Source organism: Monodelphis domestica, chromosome 1 (assembly GCF_027887165.1).
Source record: "Monodelphis domestica isolate mMonDom1 chromosome 1, mMonDom1.pri, whole genome shotgun sequence".
Classification (NCBI taxonomy): Eukaryota; Metazoa; Chordata; class Mammalia; order Didelphimorphia; family Didelphidae; genus Monodelphis; species Monodelphis domestica.
The window spans coordinates 317,630,659-317,656,129 of record NC_077227.1 but is presented as its reverse complement, the minus strand read 5'-3'; the positions used below and the strand labels follow the sequence as shown (position 1 = coordinate 317,656,129).

Genomic DNA, 25,471 nt, shown 5'->3' with positions numbered 1-25,471 from the left:
GTGGGTAGAGTATTGGATCTGGAGTTGGGAAGACTCATCTTCCTGAGTTCATATCTGATCTCAGACACTAGTTGGGTGATCCTGGGCACATCACTTAATCTTCTTTGCCTCAATTTCCTCCTCTGTCAAATGAGATGGAGAAGGAAATGGCAAACCACTCCAGTATCTTTGCCAAGAATACTCCAAATGGGATCATGAAGAGTCAGGTAGGAACAACAAGCCCAAGTTAGCCCCTGAGACCCTAGGATCCTTCTTAAACAATTAGAGATTGTGGATTCTTTATTCATTCTTCATTCAGACTTCAAGGTCATGTAGGTGTCCATAGCACTGGTAGGGGGAGATTTCTCAGGAAGACTTCCTTATAACAATGAAACTACTTTGTTCAAATAAGAAAAAAAAAAGCTGGTTAGAGTTGTGTAATTGGAAAATTTTGTACTCTTGGACTCCATTTCCCAGAATTCTTTCTTCTTCCCCAAATTCCTTTTCCCTTTCTGTTTACCTGCATTCTTAAGTTATTATATATAAATTTTGAGACTCCTCTCTTGCTCTCTCTCTTTTTATTCCCCACCTACATGGCTGGGAAAGTGGGTTTTCTTTACTGAGGTTTTTTCTTCTCTTGCTTCAAGTTTATTATTAATAAATCTTATAAATATAATACTTGGAGTATTGGATATTAATTTTTTAATCTACAGAGTCTACTCCTTAGTACTAAATAATAAAAGAATACAAGGCAGAGCAGTTAGAGCTGCTCCAATGTTTTAAGATTCAGTGAAGCTAAAATAGCAGGATCTTAGATAGGACTGACCTTAGAGATAATCTAACTTGACCCATCTATTCTATAGATGAAGAAATCAAGGCTTGGGCTAGAAAAGAGACTCTCAAAGTTTTGTAGTTAGTAATTATCAGCTGAACTGGGAATCTAGATTCAGGCCTTCCATTTGTAAGCCCAGTGCTCTTTCTGCTAAGTCAAGAATGACCCTGTGACCCTTGAAAGCCCCTGAAGAAATTAAGACATCGGTGATTTGATAAAATCCTGGAAGCCATAGAAAAGTCAGATTTGATTTACAATCATTTCAACAACATCGGACTTTCCAGTAATGCCACATTTGTACTTAGCGATTTGTACTCAGGCAGAGGTGGGGGCAGGGGACTGTTGGAGAGGAAGTCTAGTGTCCCAGCATCCAATCTCCCTTTAAATATGGCTGCCCTAAAGCTAGAAGGATCATGGGGATGGAGGCCCTAGGGGTCAAACGTGGTATTTGCTGACAACAGCATATGTGGTTTTCCAGGTTTGGAAAATTGAGCCCCCAGAGGACCCTGGGCTGGGTTACTAATTGGTGTATGAGATCGGAATTTCCTCGACAGTATGATCTGACTGCTGCCTGGGGCAGGGAGGCCCCCCTAAGTCAGGAGAGGCCTTCCTGGACCTGTTGTTAACTCCGGAAAAGCCTGGGGTTGTTTGTAGTCACACCCAGGTCACCACTTGTTTTTAAATTGGGGGGGAAAAGACTGAGGCAAAATGGGGGCAAAACCCAACCAGTAAGAGAGGAAGCCATGTTGGAGAGTAGAAGGGGCCCAGTCTAGGAACTAAGGAGTCTGGTTTTAGTCTCATTTCTGTTCCTGGTTTCCTTTAGGACGCTGACCAAGCTGCTTCCTTCTCCCCTCTGCTTTGGACATTTCCCCATCCATAAAATAGGGAGGTTAGACTAGGTGATCTCTAACAATATATTCACCGTCAATTTTTTTTTTAGTTTTTTTAAAGTAGATTTTCCCAGTTTTTTTTTAAAGTAGTTTTCCCCAGCCTCCTTTCATTGGCTTCCTTGCTTCCCCCATTCTCTCTCTCTCCACTCCCCACCCCTCCTCCAGTCACACTGTCCCAGGCCCAGGAAAGTTTGACAGTTGCAGATTAATTGGTTTTCTCAGCAGTTCCCCTCTTGGAGTTGACTCTGTAAGCACAAATGTTCTTCCAGATGTGGCATGTGGCCCCTGGGCCAGCTCCCCTCATGGTGAGGGGGGTGGTGGTGGCGGGTGAAGGATGGGGGTGGGAGACTGGGCTGGCTGAGGTCTGAGGCTCTGTCTCTTTCCCACTGCCCCTTTCTCTGTATATAGAGAATTTCACAAGAAAGCCAGAATCTTGGAGCTTCAGGAACATCCAGGCAAACCCATACCAAAGCAGGACCTCATTCCTCAAATCCCTTCCCCTCCCCTCTATGGCCACACACACATTACTTCATCATCTTCCTCCTTGGAGACATCTAAGTGTTTGGGAGAAGGGGAGGAAGGGAATACAGACATGGTAAGAAACAGACCCGGCTGTCAAAGTGTCTTTGTTGGCCAGCTCTGATGATTAGAAGGGCTTCTTATATTGACGTTTTAGGGTCACACACAGAAGGGATTATTTAGTCCAATCTCACTTGACAGATGAAGAAACTGAGGCTTGGAGACAAAATGATTTGCTCAAATTATATATGATTATATAAATTAAATAAATAAATAAATATATATATATATATAAGAAATGGGGATCCCATGGCACGGTCTCTAGGATCCACCATCTTGGTTGCTCTCTCTGCTTTTTCTATTCTAAATTAGTTCATTTCCTTCCTAAAATGTCACTCGACCAATATATGCTGAGCATCCACAGTGTTTAGGATAGTTCATTGTTAGGAAGTTTGTCCTTACATCTCCTCTGACTCTGCCTCACTCAGTTTTCTTTTGGGTCTAGTTTTGTCTTCCAGGTTGGAGGTTTTAACTCATGGATGCCTGTGGCAGTCGGGTGATGGCTGGGAGCCCCTTCTCTGAATAATGCCTTTAAATGCATAAAATAAAGGACATAGGATTATGAAGGAAACCAGTTATAATGGAACAGTCATTAAAATATTTTCAAATGTTCATGGACCTGTCCAAGCAGAACAAGTTTTTTTCTGAGTCTTTTCTTCTAGCTTGGCTCAACATGCTGTGTTCTGAGCTAGTTCTGGCTGGCTTCCCACCGGTGCCAAGACCAGTTTTGTTAGGAAGAAGCTCTTCTAAACCCAGAGGCAATCACTTGTCAGGAAAATAGGTCTGAATGGACTTGGGTTCAAATCCCAACTCTGCTGTTTATGAAATGTGACTTAAATAAGGCAAGTCTCTTCTTTCTCCCTGGACCTGGTCTTTCCAACTCTTGAGTAATGAAGGGGTTGGACTAGATGATTTCTAAGGCCTTGGGTTCAAATCCCAACTCTGCTGTTTATGAAATGTGACTTAAATAAGGCAAGTCTCTTCTCTCTCCCTGGACCTGGTCTTTCTAACTCTTGAGTAATGAAGGGGTTGGACTAGATGATTTCTAAGGACTTGGGTTCAAATCCCAACTCTGCTGTTTATGAAATGTGACTTAAATAAGGCAAGTCTCTTCTCTCTCCCTGGACCTGGTCTTTCCAACTCTTGAGTAATGAAGGGGTTGGACTAGATGATTTCTAAGGCCTTTCGCAGCTCTAATCCTAGGGTTTTATGGCCAACAAATAAGCAGGTCAGAGGAACCAAACTCGAGCTCCATGTGTTAATTTTGTCGGAGGTGTGTTTAATTTATGGGCTGGTTGGATCTTCAAAGCTACAGGCCTACTTACCCCTGGTACAATTACCTCCTGCTTGCCTAAGCCCCCTGGTGAGCTGGGGGCCCCAGGAATCTCCTCCCAGATTGAACAATAAAATGCACATTTTAGAGTGGCCTGGCTGGCTTGCATAATGAACTGCTCTGAGAATGGAGTCTCTAGGCTATAAATCTGAGGGGAAGGTGGCTGCCCAGCACCCTGCCCAGAGGACACCTCCAGAATGCTCTTCCGGTAAACGTGATTGCCTAGTTTTTTTTTTTTCAATAAAAAGCTCTCCAGTTAATGGTTAGAAAGAAGGGAGAACATAGTTCTGCCTTCCTAAGCCCACAGATCTAAAACTGAAAGTGGCCTCAAGGTCTTCTAGTCCACAGAGATTGAGACCCCCAGCAGGAGACTTGCCTCATGCCATTAGGGCACCACGTTGCAGAATCTGAATTGGAACCCAGGGTTTTCTGACTTCAAATCCAGCCAGCTTTCTACTATATCCCAGTTATTCTTAGGGAGGTATTATATGCAGAGAAACCAACTGAGAGTCAAGGGGAGACCTGGGGTTTAAATCCTCCCCATGATTTTTAGGGACTGAATTAATAAACTTCTCTGGCTTTCTGTGTGCTCATCTGTAAAAAGAGACCATAATACTACAGTTATTTACCTCACAGGGCCAATGGGAAGAAGTGATGAATATAAAGTGATTTCCAGACTTCAAAGTAATATGTAATTATTAAATAAATCTATGAATAAATATAATAATATGAATACGATATATAATAAATACTAAATGAATATAATTCTATAAATAAATATTATTTTATACATAACTTCTGTTTTTGATAATCCTTTTCTCACTGGGTAGTAGAAATATGCCCTTCTGCAACAAGGGAGAAGAGAACTGCAGAGGTACCAAGAGGTTCCCTGTATTGCCCAAACCTAGAATTGCAGAGGTTATCTAGAATAAGAACTTCTGTTTCCTCTGTTTTAAGGAAGGGCCTAGATTAGCCATGTGTCACTGCCCAGACTTTTTTTTTTTTAAATAAACCCTTACCTTCTGTCTTGGAATCCATAGAAGACTGGTCAGGGCTAGGCAATGGGGGTCAAGTGACTTGCCCATGGTCACACAGCTAGGAAGTATTTGAGACCAAATTTGAACCCAGGATATCCTGTCTCTAGACCTGGTTCTCAGTCCACTGAGCCACCCAGCTGCCCCAACTGTCCAGACTTCTGAACCACCATGCCACTGTCCCCTTCATCCATCAATAAATTCCTCCTGGAATCTCCATTTTGAGGAAGGGTCTAGACCAGCCTTCCCAAATTCTTCCAACTTTGGTGCTCTGGCCCTACTTTTGTCTTCTTCCTCTTTTAGAATGTAAATTCCTTGACTTACTTATTTTTGCTTGTGCCGAATTTGTGTTCCCAGTGTTTAGCATCATGCCTGGTGCTTTGTAAGGGCTTAATTGAGGCTTTTTCATTTGTGGATTTGAATGTTTAATACTCCTTAAAATGCAAAGCGCCCTTGGGTTGCAGAATGGGAGCAGGAGTATTTCACTTTAAGCAGACTGAGTCCTTTAGGATTTTTGGATTTAGAATCTTAGAGACCTCCTTTTCCAAATCGCTCATTTACATGGATGGATATTGAGACCTGTAGGAGTCAGGGACTTCCTTTCAATCTGTAAGGAATTAGTTGGGGGTAGAGGAGAGGGAGGGAAGGAAGGATTAGGAGGATTATGTCATCTGGAGAGTAGAGAAGGGAACAGGGTAGTGCTGGGGTGGTGGGGAAGGGGCCAGTTCAGCCTAGGGCTAGAACCCAGGTCTGAATAAAGATATCTGATAGATACCTGAAATGAATATAACCTTTATATGACTAAGCACTTGGTTCTTGGTTCTCTAAATTTAAAAACAAAATGAAACCAGAGAGTGAAACTATCCCTGATATCCAGGATTTTAACATTCCCTCGTATCCTACCCTGATGAAAGAAAAGGATCATTGCTCTCATTTTACTGAAGGAGAAACTAAGACCTATAGAAGTGACTTGCTCAAAATTACCTTATGGAGAGCAAAAGGTAGGATGTAGAACTTAAATTTAGGTCTTTGGACTCTAAAATGAGGGCCTGACATTGGCAAAGTCTACTTCTAGGAGAAAGATTTTTTTTTTTTTATGAAACTGCAAAACACTTCATTCTCTTTTCTAAAAAGAGCTTTAAATAGAACAAAGGAGGACTGAGCTCTGCCCAGGATGCTGAATTTGAAGGGCCTTGACCTTAGCTCTCAAAGAACTTCATGTGTGAAAATTCTCTTCTCCAATGCAGATTTGCAACTCATCTGAAACTTAGCGAGTCTTAATTGTAGGTCTGACAGGTTAAGTGCTTTGCCCAGGATCACACAATAAGGAATCTTCTAGACTCCAAGGCCATCTTCTTTATCTATCAAGCCACAGTCCTTTCCTGGCATTGTGTACACTCACCTTTTGCTGTCCAGATGTTTCAGTTGTGTCTGACTCTTTGTGACTCCATTTGGAGTTTTCTTGGCAGAGACACTGGAGTGGTTTACTATTTCCTTCTCTAGTTCATTTTATAGATGAATAAACTGAGGCAAACAGGGTTAAGCAACTTGCCCAGAATCACACAGCTAGCTAGTGTGTCTGAGGTCAAATTTGAACTTGGATCTTTCTGACTCCAGGCCCAGTCTTCTATCCACTGTGCCACCTAGCTGCCCCCTACACTCACCTCTTCTTCCTCATCACCACCTCTTGAAATCCTCTTTCTTCAGGATGCTGGTGCAAACCTCCTAATTTTTCCAGCTGAAAGTGACCTCTCTCTTTCTTCAAATTTTCTTAAAAGTTCTTTCCCCAGATCTCTCCTTTGTCTGAATCATTCCTTTGCCCCCATAACATTCCATTTTGTAGCATATTTATTTGTTTTTCTTTCTCTGTCTGTTTCTCTTTCTGTCTCTCTGTCTGTCTCTCTGTCTCTGTCTATCTCTGTCTCTCTGTCTCCGTTTCTCTCTGTCTCTGTCTCTCTCTGTCTCTCTGTCTCTCTCTCTGTCTCTCTCTCTCTCTCTCTCTCTCTCTCTCTCTCTCTGTCTCTCTCTCTCTTTCTCTCTTGTTGTTTTGTGATAGCTCCTTGTTAGAGTTCTTTACTGGGACTAAAAGGGTTTTTGCAGAAGAATTAAATGAATTAGTGCTGGAAGCCGTCAGACCTTTTATTTGATGTTTCTAAGAGAAGAACTCAAATGGAAGCCATATGGTTTACCCAAGAAAACTGGAGGCAGGGACGCCATGGGAAATGTATGTAGGCAGCCTGTTGACCCCTTTTTAAATCAGAGCCAGGACAGATACCTTTAAACTAGGGCAACCCAGCAACCCCTTCAGGCTGGGGCCAGAACTTCCAAGTATAGCTTTCCTTCCAAGCCTCTAGGGAGAGCTTCTTTGGGCATCAGACTTTGGGCCTGGGCAGTGGAGCACAGCACCACTTGGGGAGCATTGTGGATGGCAGTGGGGTGATGGTGGAGGGCCAGGACAATTCCTGGATCATCCTGACTATCAGAGCCAGTGTGAGGTCCTGGCTGCTCAGGTGTTTTTATAGAGAAGGGAAGTAAGTGCTACTTAGGAGGCTCTAATTGCTTTCCTGTCCATGAGGCCACAGGAAGGGAAACACCACTTACTTTGGAGCCTGGAAGTTTCTAGCTTGTGCTATTCCAAGTATAGAACTTGCCAGGTATTGGGGATGGGGAGTGGAAGAGGAGGTGGCCAAGGAAGAGACAGAGCAAGAGGAGGAGGTGCGGGAAGAGAGAGTCTGTTGGGCAAACAGAGGCAAGACCAGGAAAAGAAATCCTTCAGGATGCATTCTCTGTTAGATTGTCAGCTCCTTGAGGGCAGGAACTATGCCATTTTTCACCCTTTGTATCCTAAATAACTGTTTTGAATTGACCTGAATTCTTTTCAGTTGAATTGGAATATGTCTAACTGAGGCTCTGTTTTACAAAGGAATTCCTTCATTCCAGTGAGGAGGAAAGTGATTGGTTCTAGGTCTATCTTGCTCAGATAGCCATCTATAAGTCCCAGCTCTCTTTGAAAGTGGGTGGAAATTTCCATGTTAATTCAACCCAATCTTCCCAACCCTCTGGAAACAAAGCATTTATGACTCTAGGCTGAGGCCCAAATGTTCCCATTACTAGAGAAAGAATCTCCTCCCTCCTCTCTCCCCCAACCTAACCTCATTTGGTTAGGGCTATTGAGGACATGAAGGGAGTCTAGAAATTCTATTCTAGAAATTCCATTCCCAAGCATTTCATAAATGTTCTCTATGCTCTGGGTGAGTTATAAAGGACACAGTCCCTGGTCATATAGATTTGAATAATTACTCAACCAAAATATAAAGGAGAGTTAAATAAGTGCAAAGTACAGTACATTGAGGAATGGGATCACTTTTAGCTGGAAGAAGCCTCTACAAGGTCTTTTTAGAAGCGCTTACTTCGGGGTAGGATGTTAAATGAAGGAACGATTTCATCAGAAAGTGAAGGGCTGAAGGGAAGCCCATCCCAGATATAGGAGACTGTATGGTCAAAGGGAGTTGGGAGAAAATAGGAAGAGGGCTTTAGTTTCCTTCTCTATGAAATGGGCATGATAATATCCATACCATCTCTCTGTTTTTCAGGTTTGCTGTGAGGCAAATGAGTACTTCTTTGTAAACCTTAAATGGAGGGGGATGTGTGCATGTGTGTCCATTCTAACTGTAAAGTCCTTGAGGACAGGGCCACAGCTTAAAAAGAACCTATAGCTAGTGAATAGGGCAGCAGCCAAAGGGAGCAGAACCCTTAGGATGAGGTAAGGCAGGGCTTCCCAGGAAGGAGAAAATGGAAGGCTTAATTAAGGCAACTAATAAACCTGAAAGAAAGAAAGAAAGAAACATGGTTATTTATTTATTTTTAAATGAAATGTTCCAACCCCAGAAAGTCGGCTGGGAGAACAGTGATGGTGGCAGCGGGTGGGCAGGGGTGTGTGATCTGTGGATTCCTCAGTAATGCTAAATTGAATCAAATTAAGAAAAACATTTTCCAAGTGCAAGTAAAATATCTATTTAATTAGATCATAAAAAGGGAATTAAAAGTAATATTTTGTAGCATGGTAATTACTGCTTTTTTTTTTTTTAAGGCAAGCGGTCTCTTTCTGTTAGTTGGCTTATATTTAGATAGTCTGAATGTGGCTCTCCTCTTTTTCAGTATCCCCATCCTGTCTGGGGGTGAATTTGAGTTGCCAACTTGACCTGACTTGGGTTGAAGCCCTGACTGAGCTACATAATCTTGGATGAATCTCTTTTTTTTTGGTCTGTCATTGTTCATTTGTTTCAGTCACATCCTACTCTTTGTGACCCTATTTGGAATTTTCTTGGCAAAGATGTTGGAAATGATCCTTCTCTGACTCTTTTACAGCTGAGGAAACTGAGGCAAACAAGGTTAAGTAACTTATCTAGGATCACCGGGATTTGAACTCATAAAGACCAGTCTTCCTGACTCTAGACCCATTGTTCTGTATTTGCTGTGCTACCTAGCTGCCCACCTTTCTCATTTGTTTTCTTTTCTGTAAAATGAGGGAGTCGAAGTAGATGGTTGCTAAAGTTCATTTCATAGCTGGAAGTTTCTATGGGTGTGAGCTTTTATACTCCAGAATAGACCATAATGCCTTGCCCATTGGTACTTCTTTTTTTCTTTGGTTAAGGGAGGAAGAAAGGGAGATGGGGGACAATGATGTGAGCATAACAGGAAAGGAAATTATAATCAATGAAACATCAGATTGGGGGTGGGTAGAGCTGGGATAGAGGAGGTTAATAGATGGGATGCCTCAATCTCCCATTTCTGCCATGTTATGCATTCTAATAACTATCTAGCTAGCTATTTTAACTTCATTAGTTCTTGATTTAGTCCAGAAAAAGCGACGGGAAACATAGGACAAGGTGTAGCAAGCAGGCTACTAGAAAGAGAGTTGGCCTGGAGATCAAAAACTAGGTTCAAGATTTGACTCTATGGATGATGTGACTTGGGTAACTCATTTCTGGAGCTCAGTTTCTGAATCAATAAAATGGGGAGAATAATACTTATACTTCTTCCTTGTTTTAAGGAAGATACTTTGTAAATTGTAAAGCGCTACAAGAGTAGGAGTTATTATTTCCCTTTCTGTCATTGTATTCTTTGTCTCTAAAACAAAGAAGTTGGACTAGATGTTTTCTAAGGCCCTTTCCAGGTATTTAGTTATAGCCATTGTTATAGCCAGTCTATAGTGAGGTGGCACAATGAATAGAGAGTTGGACCCGGAGTCAGGAAACTGAGAGTTCAAAGCCAGCCTAAGATACCTATTAACTGTGTGATCCTGGGCAAGTAATTTAAGGTATGTCTACTTCAGTTTTCTCATCTGTAAAATGTGGATAATAATAACACCTACCTCCTAGGGTCCTTGAGATAATTGTAAAGCACTTTGCAAACTTTAAGAAACTATAGGAATGCTAGCTATTATTATTTTTTTAAGACCTCTTCCATCTTATACTGAACATCCTAACATTTCGAGGGCTTCTTCTAGTAATGACATTTTCTTTCTTTTCTTTCCTTCTTTCCCTTCTTTCCCTCCTTCCCTTCTTTCTCTTTTCTCTTCTTTCTAAGACCCTTTCCAGTCTATTTTATAATCTAGATCTGTGATAGCAAACCTATGGCATGGGTGCCAGAGAGGGCATGCAGAGTGCTCTTTGTGGGCACACATGCCTGTTGCCTGACACTGTTGCCTGACAGAGTTCATTACTAAAAAGACAGAGGAACTTGGGCAGAGATGCTTCCCTCCCCCTACCACTATGTCTAACTTCATTTTTTCATATCCCCTGCCCCTCTGCCCAGCAGCCCAATGGGAGTGCACAGGGGGTAAGGTGGATGGCTCACAGCCAGAGAGTTGGAGGGGAGCAGAGCTGGGGGGGGATTCCTCTCCCCCTCTCTACACTTGCTGAGGACATTCCTCACTTCACCTACCCCTCTGCCCAGCAGCCCAACTTCCTCCCTCCCCTATGTGGGGTAAGTGGGGCAGGGCACATGGAGCATTTGGTGGTGGTGGGGTGGGGCAGGGCATGCAGTCTCTAAAAGGTTTGCCATCACTATCCTGGGTTCTAAGATCCCTTCTAGTTCTGGCAGTCTGTGTTGTGTGAAGACCCCTCTTAGCTCTGACTTTCTGTTTTTTGGGTTCTGAGACCCTTCAGTTTGGACGTTCTACATTCTATGGCTTTTTCTAGGCCTGATATTTTATGCTTTTTTGAGGAGGCGTGGAAGTGGTGGTGGCACTTAAGGACATTTTTGGAGGAGAAAAAGGTAGACAAGACAGCAGTATTTAAAGAAATCAGCTTGGTGCAGCAGAGATGGTAGAAGGTTTGAAGTCCTAGGACCAGAGTTTGTATGCTAGCTCTGCTGCTTGCTATGCGTGACTATGAGCAAATCTCTTCTCTGCTTTGAGTCTTAAATTTCTGATCTGTAGGAGGGCTTAATTGGATGAGTTTCTAAGGTCTTTTCCATCCCTACAATTCTGTGAGCCTTATGGTCAGAGTCCAGAGCATGAACTTTCTGGAAGGCTAGATTTCCAGATGGGAGGTGAAAGAGTTTTAAAGCCTCCATTGAATTTCCAGATGCCTCTTTGCTTCCTTTCTTGGCCTATTGGGTTGGGGCCAAAAACAAATGGTTGTAAGGGAGGGTGGAAGGAGGATCCCATGGTGGGTTTCACAGTGGGAAGGAGCCAGCTTTCAGGTGTCTGACTTAAACACATTCCTTCCTGCCTGGTTGGCTGGGGTTGGGGAGTGAGGTGGTAATGGTGGTCATGGCGGGGGCAGTGTGGGTGGGTGGGGTTTGGTTTAGAGCCCAGAAACTTTGTGAAAACAATCTGGACCCCCAGGGAATTAACTGGGGCTTTCCAAGGCCCTCTGTGTTAAAGCGGGACAAACACTGAACTTTGAATCAATAGACTTGGATTTGAATCCCAGCTCTGCTACTATCCTTTTAATCTTGGACCTCATTTTCTTCATCTGTAAAATGGGGACTCTGATTAGATGAAGTTTAAAGGTTCTTCTTCTAGTTCTAGTTCTTCTTCTAGATCTAGATCCCATGGTCCTAAGGAGTGGGAGGACCCTTGGAGACAGTGGCACATGGCCCTAGGACCCTAGACCTCTCTGGGACATCCCTAGGGAGCATGGAACTTAGGTGGGATTTGAAGGGTTTAAAAAGCAGAGCCCTCAATTTAGATTTGTTAGAGATGGAGTTTCTACATTCAATGTAGTATGACCTTGGGTTAGTCACTTTCCCACTATAATCTTCATTTTCCTCTGGTGCAAAGGGGTGATCCTAATCCTTGGACTATCTATGTCACAGGACCGTGGTAAGGAAAATTAGCAAGGAATAGGGGGTGAATAATAATAAGAGATAACTCATGTTACCCCTACCATGAGCCTACTATATATTAGGCACATTACACATGTTATCTTATTTGATCCCTTGGAGATAGGTGCTATTATGATCCCTGTTTTACAGATGAAGAAACTGAGACAAACAGAGGTTAGGTGGCTCTCCTAGGGCCACACATAACAAGTAAGTGGCTAAGACTGGATTTGAACCCAAGTCTTCCTCACCTTGTAGTATTTTTATGATGTTGGCTCTGCCAAGTGGTGGGATGAGTCACCCCATCTTGCCAGGCCTCGGTTTTCCCACATGTAAAATGAGGAGGTTGGTCTAGGTTGCTTCTGAGGTCTCTACTAGCTTTATATGTATGATCCTAAGCAATTGGACAGAGAGAACGCATTAACAAGGGGTGGGGGTCAGAGATGGAGACCAGGAAAGGCTTTGTGTAGGAGGTAGCATCCGACCCGAGACACTTGAAGGAAGCTAGGGTGCTAGGAGCGGGAGATGGTGAAGGAAGACCTTCTAAGCATGGGCAAAGGCAGCTTAGTGATCCAAGGACATGGCCTCCAATCCTACATGTCGCTCAACATTTGAGGATCTCCTTTTTCTTCTCTGGTGTGTTTGCTCCTCCAAAAGATGGGAAAGACAGGCTAGCTGTAAGGTTCATTTCCAGCTCTAGATCCTGAAGAAAAGCCTTGAAGGCAAAAGGGCATCACTCAAGGCAGCTTGAGGGAAGGAAGGAGGCAGGATGGTCCTTCCTCTTTGTTTTGGTGGCATCTGAAGGGCTTTCTGGTTGACTCTTTGGCTCTTCTCTTTTCTGGGATGCCCCTCTTAACCGGCTAAAGAACCACCTCTCTTAGCCTTCTCCCAAAGTGTGCTGTCTGTGCTTGTGTTGGGGGGGGGGGAGGTGTTTCCCAGCCCTGGGGACAGTTCTGGCTCTGGGTGCCCTGGGTGGCACGGGGAGAGGGTCAGATCTTCACAGCTGAGGGATTTCCAGGGCCCAAATGTGGCCCAGCTCATTTTTACTAGCTCACAGCTTAGAAGTGGAAGCTAGACTTGGGAGGTCAGGGGGCCCCAGGCTTCCACCGAGTTCAGGGCAGTTACATCCCAGGGTGCAAATGAGCTGAGACCCAAGAGGCCAGGACTGCGTGGCATACATACGGGAACACATCAAACGCAGTTTGCTGCTTGTAAAACTCTTCCCAGGGGAGATTCAGACTGGCTCTCCCATGGCTGAAGTTCCTGGGTTTTATTTCCTTGTCAGCCTGAGGAGGAACCATGGAATTTAAAGGGGAAAGTGATCTTAGAGATAATCTTATGTTCAACTCCACTCATTTTATAGATAAGGAAAAGGAAGCCCAGAGGGTTTAAATGACTTTCTCCAAGTCACACAGCCAGTAAGTGATGATATATGCCAGGGGTGGTGGATAGAGAGCTCTGGGGCTTGATATCAGGAAGACCCCAGTTTAAATCTAGCCTCAGATGCTGTATGATTCTAAGCAAGTCACATAGCCTCTCCTAGCCTTAGTTTCCTCCTCTGTAAAATGGGGGGGTCACAATAGCACCTACCTCTCAGGTTGCTGTGAAGATCTGTTGGCATGAAGAGTCTAACACAGACCCCAACACATCGTCAGCATCATATAAGTGTTATTTTATATATATGTATATATATTTTACTTTACATATGTATATTTGTTTCATATATTTATGTAAAATAGTTTTATTTATTCATTTTATATATCTATACATAAATAAATATTATTATTCGGCTAGTAAGGTGGATAGGGTGCTGGGCCTGGAATCAGAAAAATGACTCTCCCTGAGGTCAAGTCTGACCTCAGACACTTACTAGCTGTGTGACCCTGGGCAAGTCACTTTACCCTGTTTGCCTCAGTTTCCCCATCTGTCAAATGAATCGGAGAAGTAAATGACAAGCCACTAGCTGTGCAACTCTGGGCAAGTCACTTTACCCTGTTTGCCTTAGTTTCCTCATCTGTCAAATGAGCTAGAGAAGGAAATGGCAAACCATATCAGTACCTTTGTGAAGAAAACCCCAAATGGGGTCATGAAGAATCTGGCAAGACTGAAAAAAATGACTTAATAGCAATGAATGATTATTATGTGGGATTTGAATCCAAATCCAATGACATCATGATACCCGTTTAATTCAGAGAAGGCATTGAGAGGTACAAAATAGGTTATGGATAATAGGGAAAATGAGTTCTTCAAATCTCCCTCGGGGAGTCACTATGGTTAATGAGGTAGTGGGGGTGTGTTTGAAACCTTTCCAAACCTCAGTTTCCCCAGAATGTAGGATGATGATACTTGGGCTCGCCATCTCTCACCCAGGTGGGAGTGAGGGAAGTCTATAAAGCTATGTGAAAAGTAAGTTGTATCTTTCTACTTGGCAGTTGGCAGAACTAGAAACAGCGTGGGAAAGGAGCAGAGAGGTGGGTTCCTAATGACTGAAGGGTCCACCATCATGCCATCACTCAAGCGTTGGACATTAGTGGGCAGGACATCTTCATGCGGAGGCTATAAGAATAGGTGGTAGAATGGACTCTAGAATCCTCCAGCTGGTTGGTTGATGGTTTCTCTCCTTGCCTTCTCCAGGACCTTCTCCAGCCCGAGTTAGATCCTGGTGGGAGTTAAGACTTTATTTCCTCTCCTTGTGTCAGTCGCTGTTTTGGGCTCCAGTGGCCACCTGGAGGATGAGAGGAGTGGGGCTCCCTGGAAGCCCTGTGATCCTAGAAGCGCCTTCCCTTCAGTGCCAGTGTGGCTGGGGCTGGGGAAGGGGCCAGCTAGAGGAGGGGGGACGATGCTGGGAACAATGGGGCAGCCTGCCTGCTGGAGAGAGATCTGGGGGCAGGCTTGGGGTGGGTGTGAGGAGTGGGACTTGCTGCCTTTTAATCGGGTGGCCTAATGGTCTTAACAGGGCATCAGGTAGATTTCTTTTCCTCTTCATACCCACCCATTGGCTAGCTGACGTTGACCTCCCGGCTGTGGAAAAGACCTGACCCCTAGGGAGAGCTGGGGAAGAGAGCAGCAGCTGGCGTGCCCTGGGCAGCCAGAATGACAGCCTTGGAAAGAGAATTTCTCCCCAACAGGAAGGGATATTTCTATCTTTCTTCCAATACAGTTTATTTCTGACTCTGCTGCCTAGTGGGTGTTTTTCTGAAACTCTTCCAATTAGTGGAATTAAGAGGAAAAACAGAGGTGGATGTGTGTATCCAGACTTCCATGGTGTCAGTGAGGGAGGAAGCTTGGGCTGGTGGAAAGAGCCCTGGGCTGGGAGGTAGCAGATCAGGGCTCTGAGAATTGTTCGGTGCCCATGTGAGCAAGGGGGCAAATTATTTTCATCTCTCCCAGGCTCTAGGGTCCTGCCTCTAATGTATGTGTGTGGCCATAGGCAAACCCTCTCAACTTCTCTAGCTTCTATTTCCTGATGTGGAAATGAAAGGGTTGGACTAAAAGGTGCAAAGGATGGATCTCAGGCTTGGATTCCAGAGTTCTATGTGTCTCTGAACAAGACAAAAACTACCTGCCTCAGTTTCCTCATGTGTAAAAATGGGGATAATAATGACATCTACCTCCTGGGGTCGTTGGGAGGACCAAATAAGATTATCATAAAATGCTTAGCCTAGTTCCTGGTGCTTAGTTCTATATTTTGTTGTTGTTCAGTCATTTCTGTTATGTCTGACTTTTTGTGACTCCATTTGGGGTTTTCTTGGCAGAGTTACTGGAGTGGTTTGCCAGCTCATTTTCCAGATGAGGAAACTGAGGCAAACAGCTAAATGATTTGCCTAAGGTCACTTGGCTAGTGGCTGAGGCTGGCTTTGAGCTTAGGTCTTCTTGACTGCAGGCTGGGTGCTGTATCCACTGTGCTATATAAGTGTTAGCTATTTTTATTATTATTATTATTATTATAACTCCTTGGATCCTTCCAGATCTAGATTTATGACCTGATATTCTTTAAAAAAATAAAACGACCTTTAATCAATACTGAGGATCAGTTCCAAGACATTCTATCTTAGAATCAAGTGTATTAGTTCCAAAGCAGAAGAGTGGTAAGGGCTTGGAAATCGGGGTGAAATGACTTGCCCAGAGTCATACAGCTAACAAGTGTGTAAGGTCAGATTTTAACCCAGGACCTTTTATCTCCAAGCCTGGCTCTCTAGTCACCTAGATGCCCTGATTCAATATTCTTTAAGGAGTCTTCTGGGTCTTGGGTTCTAGGTGACAGTGTTTCATTGATATTAATGGATATTAACATCGATATTCTACGTTGTAGATGCACTAAGGTTCCTTTTGGTTCAGACATTCTCTGTTTCATGGTGAGAGTTGGGATGATTTCACTTTTTGGTATCTGTATCCCCAGCATTTTAGCGCAGGCTTGCTAAGGTCCTTCTCAGGTCTTCCATGATATAGTCTTTGTTTTAAAGTCTTCTCCAGTACCGCCCCCCCCAATTCTATGATTCTGAGGGGCCAGCTTATTTCTAATGGGAGCTCTGCGAAGTTTCCCTTTGTTAATGAGAGCGTATTTCCCAAGGCAGACAGAGGTCTCCTTTTGATCTAGCTCTGGCTTTTTGAACTTTGCAAACTTTCTATGGGATAGGAAAGAGGATTTTTAATCAGGACCAGAAGTCCTAGGCAACTTCAAAGGTAGCTTTAACTAGGTCCTCAATTTCCATTGAGTAGGGAGCCCTCCGGGAGATAGTCCAGGGCTCCACAGAGATTTTTAACAAGTCAGGGGTTCACCACCAGGCACCCCCAGCAATTACAGCCAGGGCTGAGTTGAGCTGAGCTGACTATAACTTCCCTTTCATCCTCGCTCTGGTCAAGGCAAGGTTAGAAATTCCTTGCTTTCACGATTTTTTGCTGAGGCCTTGGGATTATTTTCTGTGGGCAGGGTTAGAAGAGATTCACAGCTAAACATCGACTGATGCCCTTCCATAGCCCTTTGATTCCTTAACCCTAGGGTGACAACATGTGCAAACCATTGGAAAGAGCACAGGGGCTGGGAGACCCTTGGCCTAGTCTTAAAGACTCTGCCACCGATTTGATAAGACTCCACAGAATATAAGTACTGAAAGTAACCTTTGTTGTTGAGTCGTTTCTTTAGTGTCTGACTCTTTGTGACCCCATTTGGAGTTTTCTTGGCAAAGATACTGGAGTGGTTTGCCATTTTCTTTTCCAGTTAATTTTCCAGATGAGGAAACTGAGGTAAACAGGGTTAAGTGACTTGCCCAGGGTAACACAGCTAATAAAAGTCTGAGGCCAGTTTTGAACTCAGGAAGATGAGTGTTTCTGACTCCAGGCTCAGCACTCATTGTGACACTAGCTGTGGGAAAATCACCTTTAGAGACCATATAGTTCAAGGATTCTTAACTTTTATTATATCTTGGACCTCTTTGGCCATATGGTGAAACTGATGAATATGTAATATACGATTCATAGGATTATATAAAGAACCAGTTATAATGAAGTACATTTATTAAAATATTATTAAAAAGCCCACAGCCCATATTAAGAACCTCTGGCCTAGTTGGATTAATTCATTTTACAAGTAAGAAAACTGAGGCCTAGCAAGGGAAAATGATTTACCCAAAGTTACAAAGATTTCAAAGTGGCAGCTCTTTGGGGGAGGGGATTATCTCACTTTTGTATTTATATCCCCAGTGCCTAATACAGTTTCTGGCAGGTAGTAGGCATTCAATAAAATGGCACTGATTGGTCATCAAATAAATATTTCCATTTGAGAATTGCCTCAACCCCCCCCCCCTCCCCCCTTAAACAAATTCTTTGGCATACTATGATTTTTCACTAAACTTTAATTGTCTGGAGGACATTAAATTGGTCAGTTTTCTTTTCCTGTCTGACCTTTGGAGAACTGGAAAATTGGGAAGGGGTTGCTGGAGAAGATGTTTCCTAAGATTTAGAGCATTGAAGAGACCTTAGAGAATTTCTCATTGAGGTCAAGCCCCCTCCCCCACCTTTTTTGTTTTTTTAAAAACAGGACATTGAGGCCAAGATTTGGGGACGGGGCTTGCCCAAGGCTACAAAAATTTATTACTAGGCCAGAACAAGAGCCTGAATTTCCTCACATCAAATTTAGTGTTTTTTTTTTTCCTATTACACCCAACTGCCTGGCCAGAATTTCCTGACAGATAGTATTTCTGAAATGGTAACCTCAGAACAAAACCCTGGCACTCTCTAGCCCCATCAGCCCAGGTCTCTTACCCCTCTTGTCAAGCAGATTTAAGTCAGAGAGAATTGGAAGTCATTTGATAGGTGTGGTTGTTAAATTGGTTTCTTGGGAGTGTAGGTCATTATTGCACTCGGCCATGTGAGTACCATGTGTTTCTTGTTGAACCAATTATAGAGAATAGCAGAGCCAGAACTATAATTGTTTTTTTTTTCTGTTAGAAAAAGGGCTAAGCAGGAATTTATACACACGAATACACATACATACACACACATATATGTATACACATGCATATTGTTGAGTTGTTTCAGTTGTGTCCAACATCTCATGACCCCATTTGGGGTTTTCTTGGCAAAGATACTAGAGAGGTTTTCCATTTCCTTCTCCAGCTCATTTTACAGACGAGGAAACAGAGACCAACTGAGTTAAGTGACTTGACCAAGGCTACATAGCTAGTAAGTGTCTGAGGCCAAATTTGAATTTGGGAAGATGAGTATTCCTGATTCTAGGCCTGATACTCTATCCACTGAGCCACCGACCTGCCCCGTATGTGTATGTGTAGATGTATTTTATATATTATTGTGTATATAGGTATATAGATAGACATAGGTATATTGAAACATAATAGATAGTTATAGGTATGTAGACATATCAGGTGGTATTATTAGAAGGTCCATATGGCCTAGACCTCTAGATGATGATTATTATATTTGGAGTCAAAGGACTAGGGCTTAGGGCTCAAGAACTATATAGATTATAAGCTCTAAAGGACCATAGAAGCTGTTTAATCTAACTTCCTCATTTTGCAGAAGAGGAAACTGAGTTCAGAGATATTAAGGAATTTGCTCAAGGTCTCATAGGCAGTGAGTGGCAGAGCCAGGTTCTGTCTGACTCCACATCCAAAACCCTCTCCCCTGTTCTATGCAGTTTCCTACCTTGGCCACTTATTACTGGTTATGAGGCCTTATTTGACATCTCTGGGGCTCAGTTTCCTTCTCTCTAAGATAAGTAAATTGGAACAGACCAAGGGATCTTAATCTGGAGTCCATAGACTCCCAAGGGGTCTTTGGATAGACCAGGAATTGTGTGAACCTATTTAGGAAAAAAATGGCATCTTTCTTTTCTTTTTTTCCTTTTATTTTATTTATTTTATATTTTTATTTTTATAATTTTTTATATTATTTTTTATGAGTATTTTTATTTTTTTTTATTTTTGAGTATTTTTTTTATTTTTGAGTATTTTGAGTATTTATGAGTATTTTTATAATACTCACTTTATTTCCCTCCCTCTCCTCCACCCACCCTTCCTGCAGCTTACGTGCAATTTCATTGGGTATTACTTGTGTCTTTGATCAGAACCTATTTCCATGTTGTTGATGCTTGCACTAGGATAATCATTTAGAGTCTACATCCCCAACCATATTCTTTCGACCCATGTATTCAAGCAGTTTGCCATCTTGATTTTCACCAACTTCACCAGAAACTTAGCATTTCCTTTATTTATTTAAAAACATTCTGAAAAAGAGTCCATAAGTTTCACCAGAGTGCTATAGGGGTCCAAGACACAGAAAAGCTTTTTTTTTTTTTTTGGACTAGATAATCTTCCAAGACCCCCTTTTTTAAAGGATTTTTAATAGGATTTACTTTTTACTGAGCAGTTGTGTTTTTGTTCACTTGTTTCAGTGGTGCCCTACTCTTTGTGGCCCCATTTGAGGTTTTCTTGGCAAAGATACTTTAGTAGTTTGCATTTTCTTCCCCAGATCCTTGGGGAGACCGAGGCAAACAGGGTGAAGTACTTGCCTAGGGTCACACTGCTAGTAATTGAGGCTGGACTTGAACTCACAGAGGTGAGCAGTTGGATAGGAAGAGGATAGTTCTACTCTTTCCTGGTCAGACCACAGCTAGAGGTGGTTCCATTGCTAGAATCAACATTTTAGGAAGGACATGAGTGAGTTGGAGGAGTGTGACCAAGTTGGTGGGGAAGGATCAAAGATCCTAGAGGATTGATAAAAGTAATGGAGGATGTTGAGTGTGGAGAAGTATGGAAGACCAAAGGGAGAAATAATGGCTGCTTTCCAGCACTTGAAGACTGTCATGCTGAAGAAGGATTAGACCAATTGTGATTGAAAAAAAGTCAGAATTAAGAGGAATGGGTGGAAGTTGGAGAGATGAAGAACTTGGCTGGACAGAAGGAAAAACTTGCGAATAACGCCGGCCGTCTCAAAAGTGGAGTGGGCCATTGAAGGAGGGAGTGACTTTCCCCATCACTAGAGCAGCTGGACAGCCGTGTGTCATGAATTGTAGAGGGGATTATCATTCAGGTATGAGTTGTATTTGATGGCCTCTGAGGGCCTTTCCAATTCTAGAGTTCTGTTGTCACTCTGGAGGGTCTAAGCCTCTGAGCTTAGAGCTGGTGACATCATCCCCTCCCCTGGTTTGCTGAGGCTCGCCAGAGCCCTAGGTTGTCTGGGAGCATGGACAACACAGTCGTGTTAGTGGTTTCCAAAGGACAGTTAATTAAGAACACAAGTGAATGGATAGTTATTAAGGACACCCCAAGCCCAGCTATTAAGCTCAGGTAATTATTTTCACACTGGGTTCTTAAAAATGAAACATGCTTGTAGCTTGTTAAGCAGCTGTGGACTGCGGGAGTGTGAGCAGGAACCTCTGTGAGTGGCAGTTCTCATTGTTTCCCTGTTCTTTACTCCCTTGCCTTCATCAGAACTGATGGTTTTTTTTTGTCTTTTCCTCTTCTTTCTAGGATCCAAGAATTTCAGCTTTAATTCTTGACAGACTCCAAGTGCCTGAATATCTCCAGAGGAACCGGTTGGAAGGAGAGAGTCGCTGTGATGTGTGTGCCACTCACCTGAACCAGCTTAAGCAAGAAGCCATCCAAATGGTCCAGGTGTCTTCCTGCCAGGAGAAGCCTGACCACCCACATGGTCCTGGGGCCCTGGCCCGCTTGGCATCCCAGAACCTGGCCACTCATTGCTCCTTGAGTGGAGACTTGCCTTTGGCCTCAGGGCAAGTGGGGAAGCAGCAGACTTCTCTCTTCCCTGGGGCAGAGAGGAAAAAAGCTCTAGCATGGCCCCCAGGCTCTGGGGGCTTTCCCAACTCCAGCGTTCAAGTCACTGTGGCTCCCACAGGCCTCGGGGGTGCCTTGAGTTCTGTAACCATCCAGGCTCAGCAATACCTGGAAGGCATGTGGAGCATCTCCAGGGTGAACAGTTTCCTCCCACCAGCTTGCCTGGTAAGTATTGGTAACTTTTGCTCAAGTGAAACCAAACCCAAGGAAAATCATTTTCAAAGATGCCTAGAGCCGCCATCTTGGAAAATATGGTCCAAACCATATTCCCTGCAAAAGAACATTTTTGCTAACCCTTTCCAGGTAACCTCATCACAGAGCTCTTACCTTGTTCCTAAACTAGAATTGGGCAGAGTCATCAATGGTGGTGCATAATACCTCTCCCTCAAAAAACCCCAAACTTAGTCTTTGGAGGTTCTTGTTAAATGTTTATTGATCCACTGGCTGATCCAAAGGTTGTTTCTGTTATTGGTTAGCTATAGTAGTCCCTATTATGTCTCTACATTGTATGTGTGTACCATGCTGGTTCTCCCAAAAGTTGTAACATCACTTTTTATCCAATGTCAATGGAAGTTTTTTACCCAGGCCACAGGGTCACAATGGGAAGAGCTGGAAAGCTGCTTTTGCATATGACCCTGGAGCTACTGGTTCACTGGGCCAACATGTGTGGTAGGTTGAACTGGTTGGACTGGGCCCATCTGGTAGAATCTGGTTGTGTTTGTAGACTTAGGGGAGTTGAACCTGTGACCAGGCAGTTACTATTAAGGGATGACCCTGTTGTGAGTGAGGTTATATAGCACATATTTTGGAAATTAAAATGAGTCTTTAGGGGGCAGCTGTTGCTACCCAATGATAATTGTTCTTGTCTGTGGCTAATGTTGCCTTGCTTAGATGGGTCTAGTGGTCACTTGTAATGATCATTTCTTTGGAGAAATTTAAATGACTTAACCCAATACCATAATGAGGAGGCCCAAAGAACCCAGAAATCCCCTCACCAAACATAAGAGAAGCTTATGCTCTTTCCATTTCTTGGAAATGTATTTATTGGGTAAAGAAGAAAGTGGATGGGGAGAGGAGACCAAATCTAGGGTGAGCCGATAAGTATTTATTAAGTACCGATTATGTGCCAGGTATTCTATTAAGTTCTAGGGAATCAAACAAAGATAAGAGACAGTCCTTGCTCTTAAGGAGCTGACAATCTACTAGGGGAGATGATGGTTTGGGAATCAAGAAATGAAACAGAAGCCAAAAGCCTTGTAGATCGACAGTGTCAAACTCAAATAGAAAGGGATTCCTTTGAACTGCATATTGACTTAGAAAATCACAAATTAATAATATCTATGTCATAGTGTATATTTATTTTGTTCAACATCTCTCGATTAGATTTTAATCTGGTTCTGGTCATAATTACATAAATGTCACTTGTAATGATCATTTCTTTGGAGAAATTTAAATGACTTAACCCAATACCATAATGAGGAGGCCCAAAGAACCCAGAAATCCCCTCACCAAACATAAACTTGATCTTGCCAGATTAGAGAGACACCACAACTAAGGGCCACACTAATTTAGGGACAGATTCATTGGCTGAGCTTTGGAGAGGAGAATAACAGCAGAATTGGAGTGCTCTCCCCTTATAAAACAGTGATAAAGACAGGTGAGATAGAAGTGAAATAAGAATCTACAGAAAACTTGCTATGAGACCAAATTAAACCATTAAATTCCAAATGGAAGATAGATATGATTCAGATTGGGAGGCCTTTCATGTGCTTCTGTTGGTGGATTGTATTGTAGTGTTTGCATCAAACCTCTGAATACCATAGGATCTCCTCAATAACATCCATAGCCATTCCTAATAAACTAGATATGTATTATGCCACATAGCAGAAAATAAGTACATGAAGAATACATATATATGCTTATATATTTCTCTACAAATAATCCATCCAGATTTTGACATGCATTTGGAGAGGCAGCTCATTGATTTAATCCATTAGTGCTAACCATGCCTAGACAAGAGCTGTATGGACAGGTAACTGCCCCCAAAATTGAATGGAGAGAGGAGAATGAGTTTGACTGCACTTAGAAAAGTGTGTTCCTTTTAATGATCCCAAGAAGCTCTCTGCCACACACATCCATCTTTTTAGTACTAGCATTCTCTTGGTGTTGCCACCTGGCAATGGATAATCTCCAAGGAATCATAATTGTAGGTGGCCCAGAGAGAAATGGGGAGATGCTGAATGGGTATGAATATGTGGGCTACAGAATGTTACTCATGATCACTTTCATGTAGGAAGTGGAATAAGAGATATTATGAAGGAAATGTATGATCAGAAAAGAAAGTGGATCATAAAAGCAAGGAATAATAGCTGAACAGCATGGCTGTTGCACTGGTACCCAAAGGCTACTCAAAGACCTTGAAAGAGAAAGGCTTCTATCTAATGAGATAGATCTTCTTTGGGGAATTTCTGGGCGCATAGGCTGAGAAGATAAGAACTGACAGAAGGAGTGCCTGCCCTGATATGATTGTAGGGTAACCAAAATGTTGAAGTATAAGGTGATTTAGCTTTTTTTTTGGATATTGTGGAATATGTCTGATTCTCACTGAACTTGTAATCTGATAAGAACCACAGGATTTTTTTTTTAGTTGAACTGTTGTCTAGTCATGCATCCCCATTTTGAACTCATTCTCTCGTTGATATCTACAAACGTTTATTAACGTCTACTTTGAATAAGACTATTTGTTGCAATCTCTGGAGGAAATAGAGGTGGAGATGACCCATTGAGAAACTCAGTCTAGAATGGGGGGAAAATTGGGATTCAGATAGCCATAACTCAAGGCAAGATACAAGAAAGGGTGTAAATGGTAAATTTCTCTCTTTCTTTTTAAAACCCTTACCTTGCATCTTAGAATCAGCATTGTGTATTGGTTCCAAGGCAGAAGAGCAGTAAGGGCTAGGCATTGGGAGTTAAGTGACTTGCCCAGGGTCACACAGCTAGGAAGTATCTGAGGCCAGATTTGAACCTAGAACCTTCTGTATCTAGATCTGGCTCACAATTCACTGAACCACCTTAGCTGGTCCCAAGTTTGGAAATTTCTATTCTCTTCCTTTTTAAATAGTCTACATGATTGACCTATCTTCTTTGTCAATCATTTCTTTCTTTGATTTATCTCATATTACTTAAAAATTAAATTAAATCTTTTAAAGAACAAAAATCCATTTTACTCCTTTTTCATCCCTCATTGAAAGAAAAAGAAAAACAAAACCTTTTAAGAACATTCATTGTCAAGTAAAACAAATCCATACATTTTCCATGTCCACAAAATATATATCTATATCTATTATATGTCTCATCTCTTTTATCTCAGGAGATGGGCAACGTTTCATTTTCTTTCTCGTATGAAAACCTTCATTGGTGACTGTAAGGCTGTGCTTACTTACATACTGATAGGGAAGCTGAGGCCTAGAGAGAAATGATTTGTCCAGGATTTCAGGCCCAGGAAGGGGAAACAGTTTAGCAATAAAGCCCAGACTAGATGCAGATCTCTGATTGGAAACCCAATGCTCTTTCCACACTGTATCACAATGATCTAATTTTTAGGGGTTTGTAATTAGATGATAGAATTGTTTTACAATTTGAATTATTTTTAAAAAATTTGCAAGGGGTCAATTAGTGGGAGATACGACAAAGGCTAACAGAATAGGATGACAAACGTTTATTTCACGAAAGGGAGGATTCTTCAGTAGCTCCTCTGAACTTAGTTTTAAAATGAGAATCTCTGGAATAATCTGACTTTCCCTCTCTTGGAGCCGAAGATATTAATAATAATACCTAACATTTATATCATACATACTGTGTGTCAGGTGTTGTGCTAAATGCTTTACAAATATTATCTCACTTGATCCTTATAAGAATCCTGTGGAGTAGATGCTATTGTTATCTCCATTTTATAGTTGGGAAACTGAGGCAAACAAAGGTGGATCTGAGTATCTGAGGCCAGATTGTCTCCAGTCTCCCTGACTCCAGACTCAGAATCCTCACTTCTGCTTCATCAACAGAAGAGAACTCTGAATTGTGTTTACTTGCTTTATTTAAATTGGATGTGTGTCCATCTTTTTTTTTAACTTTTTTTTTAACCCTTACCTTCCATCTTGGAGTCAATACTGTGTATTGGTTCC

At 42.5% G+C, this 25,471-nt stretch overlaps 1 protein-coding gene across 2 annotated transcripts in view; it reads left to right on the top strand.

Moving 5' to 3' along the window:
• Positions 1 to 25,471, top strand: part of KIF26A (kinesin family member 26A) — a 173,506-nt gene that overhangs the window by 45,337 nt on the left and 102,698 nt on the right. For both annotated transcript variants that reach the window (XM_056811181.1, XM_056811182.1), the window contains exon 3: positions 20,967 to 21,455. In XM_056811181.1, the coding sequence (XP_056667159.1) occupies positions 20,967 to 21,455 (489 nt within the window). The remainder of the gene's footprint in view (positions 1 to 20,966; positions 21,456 to 25,471) is intronic.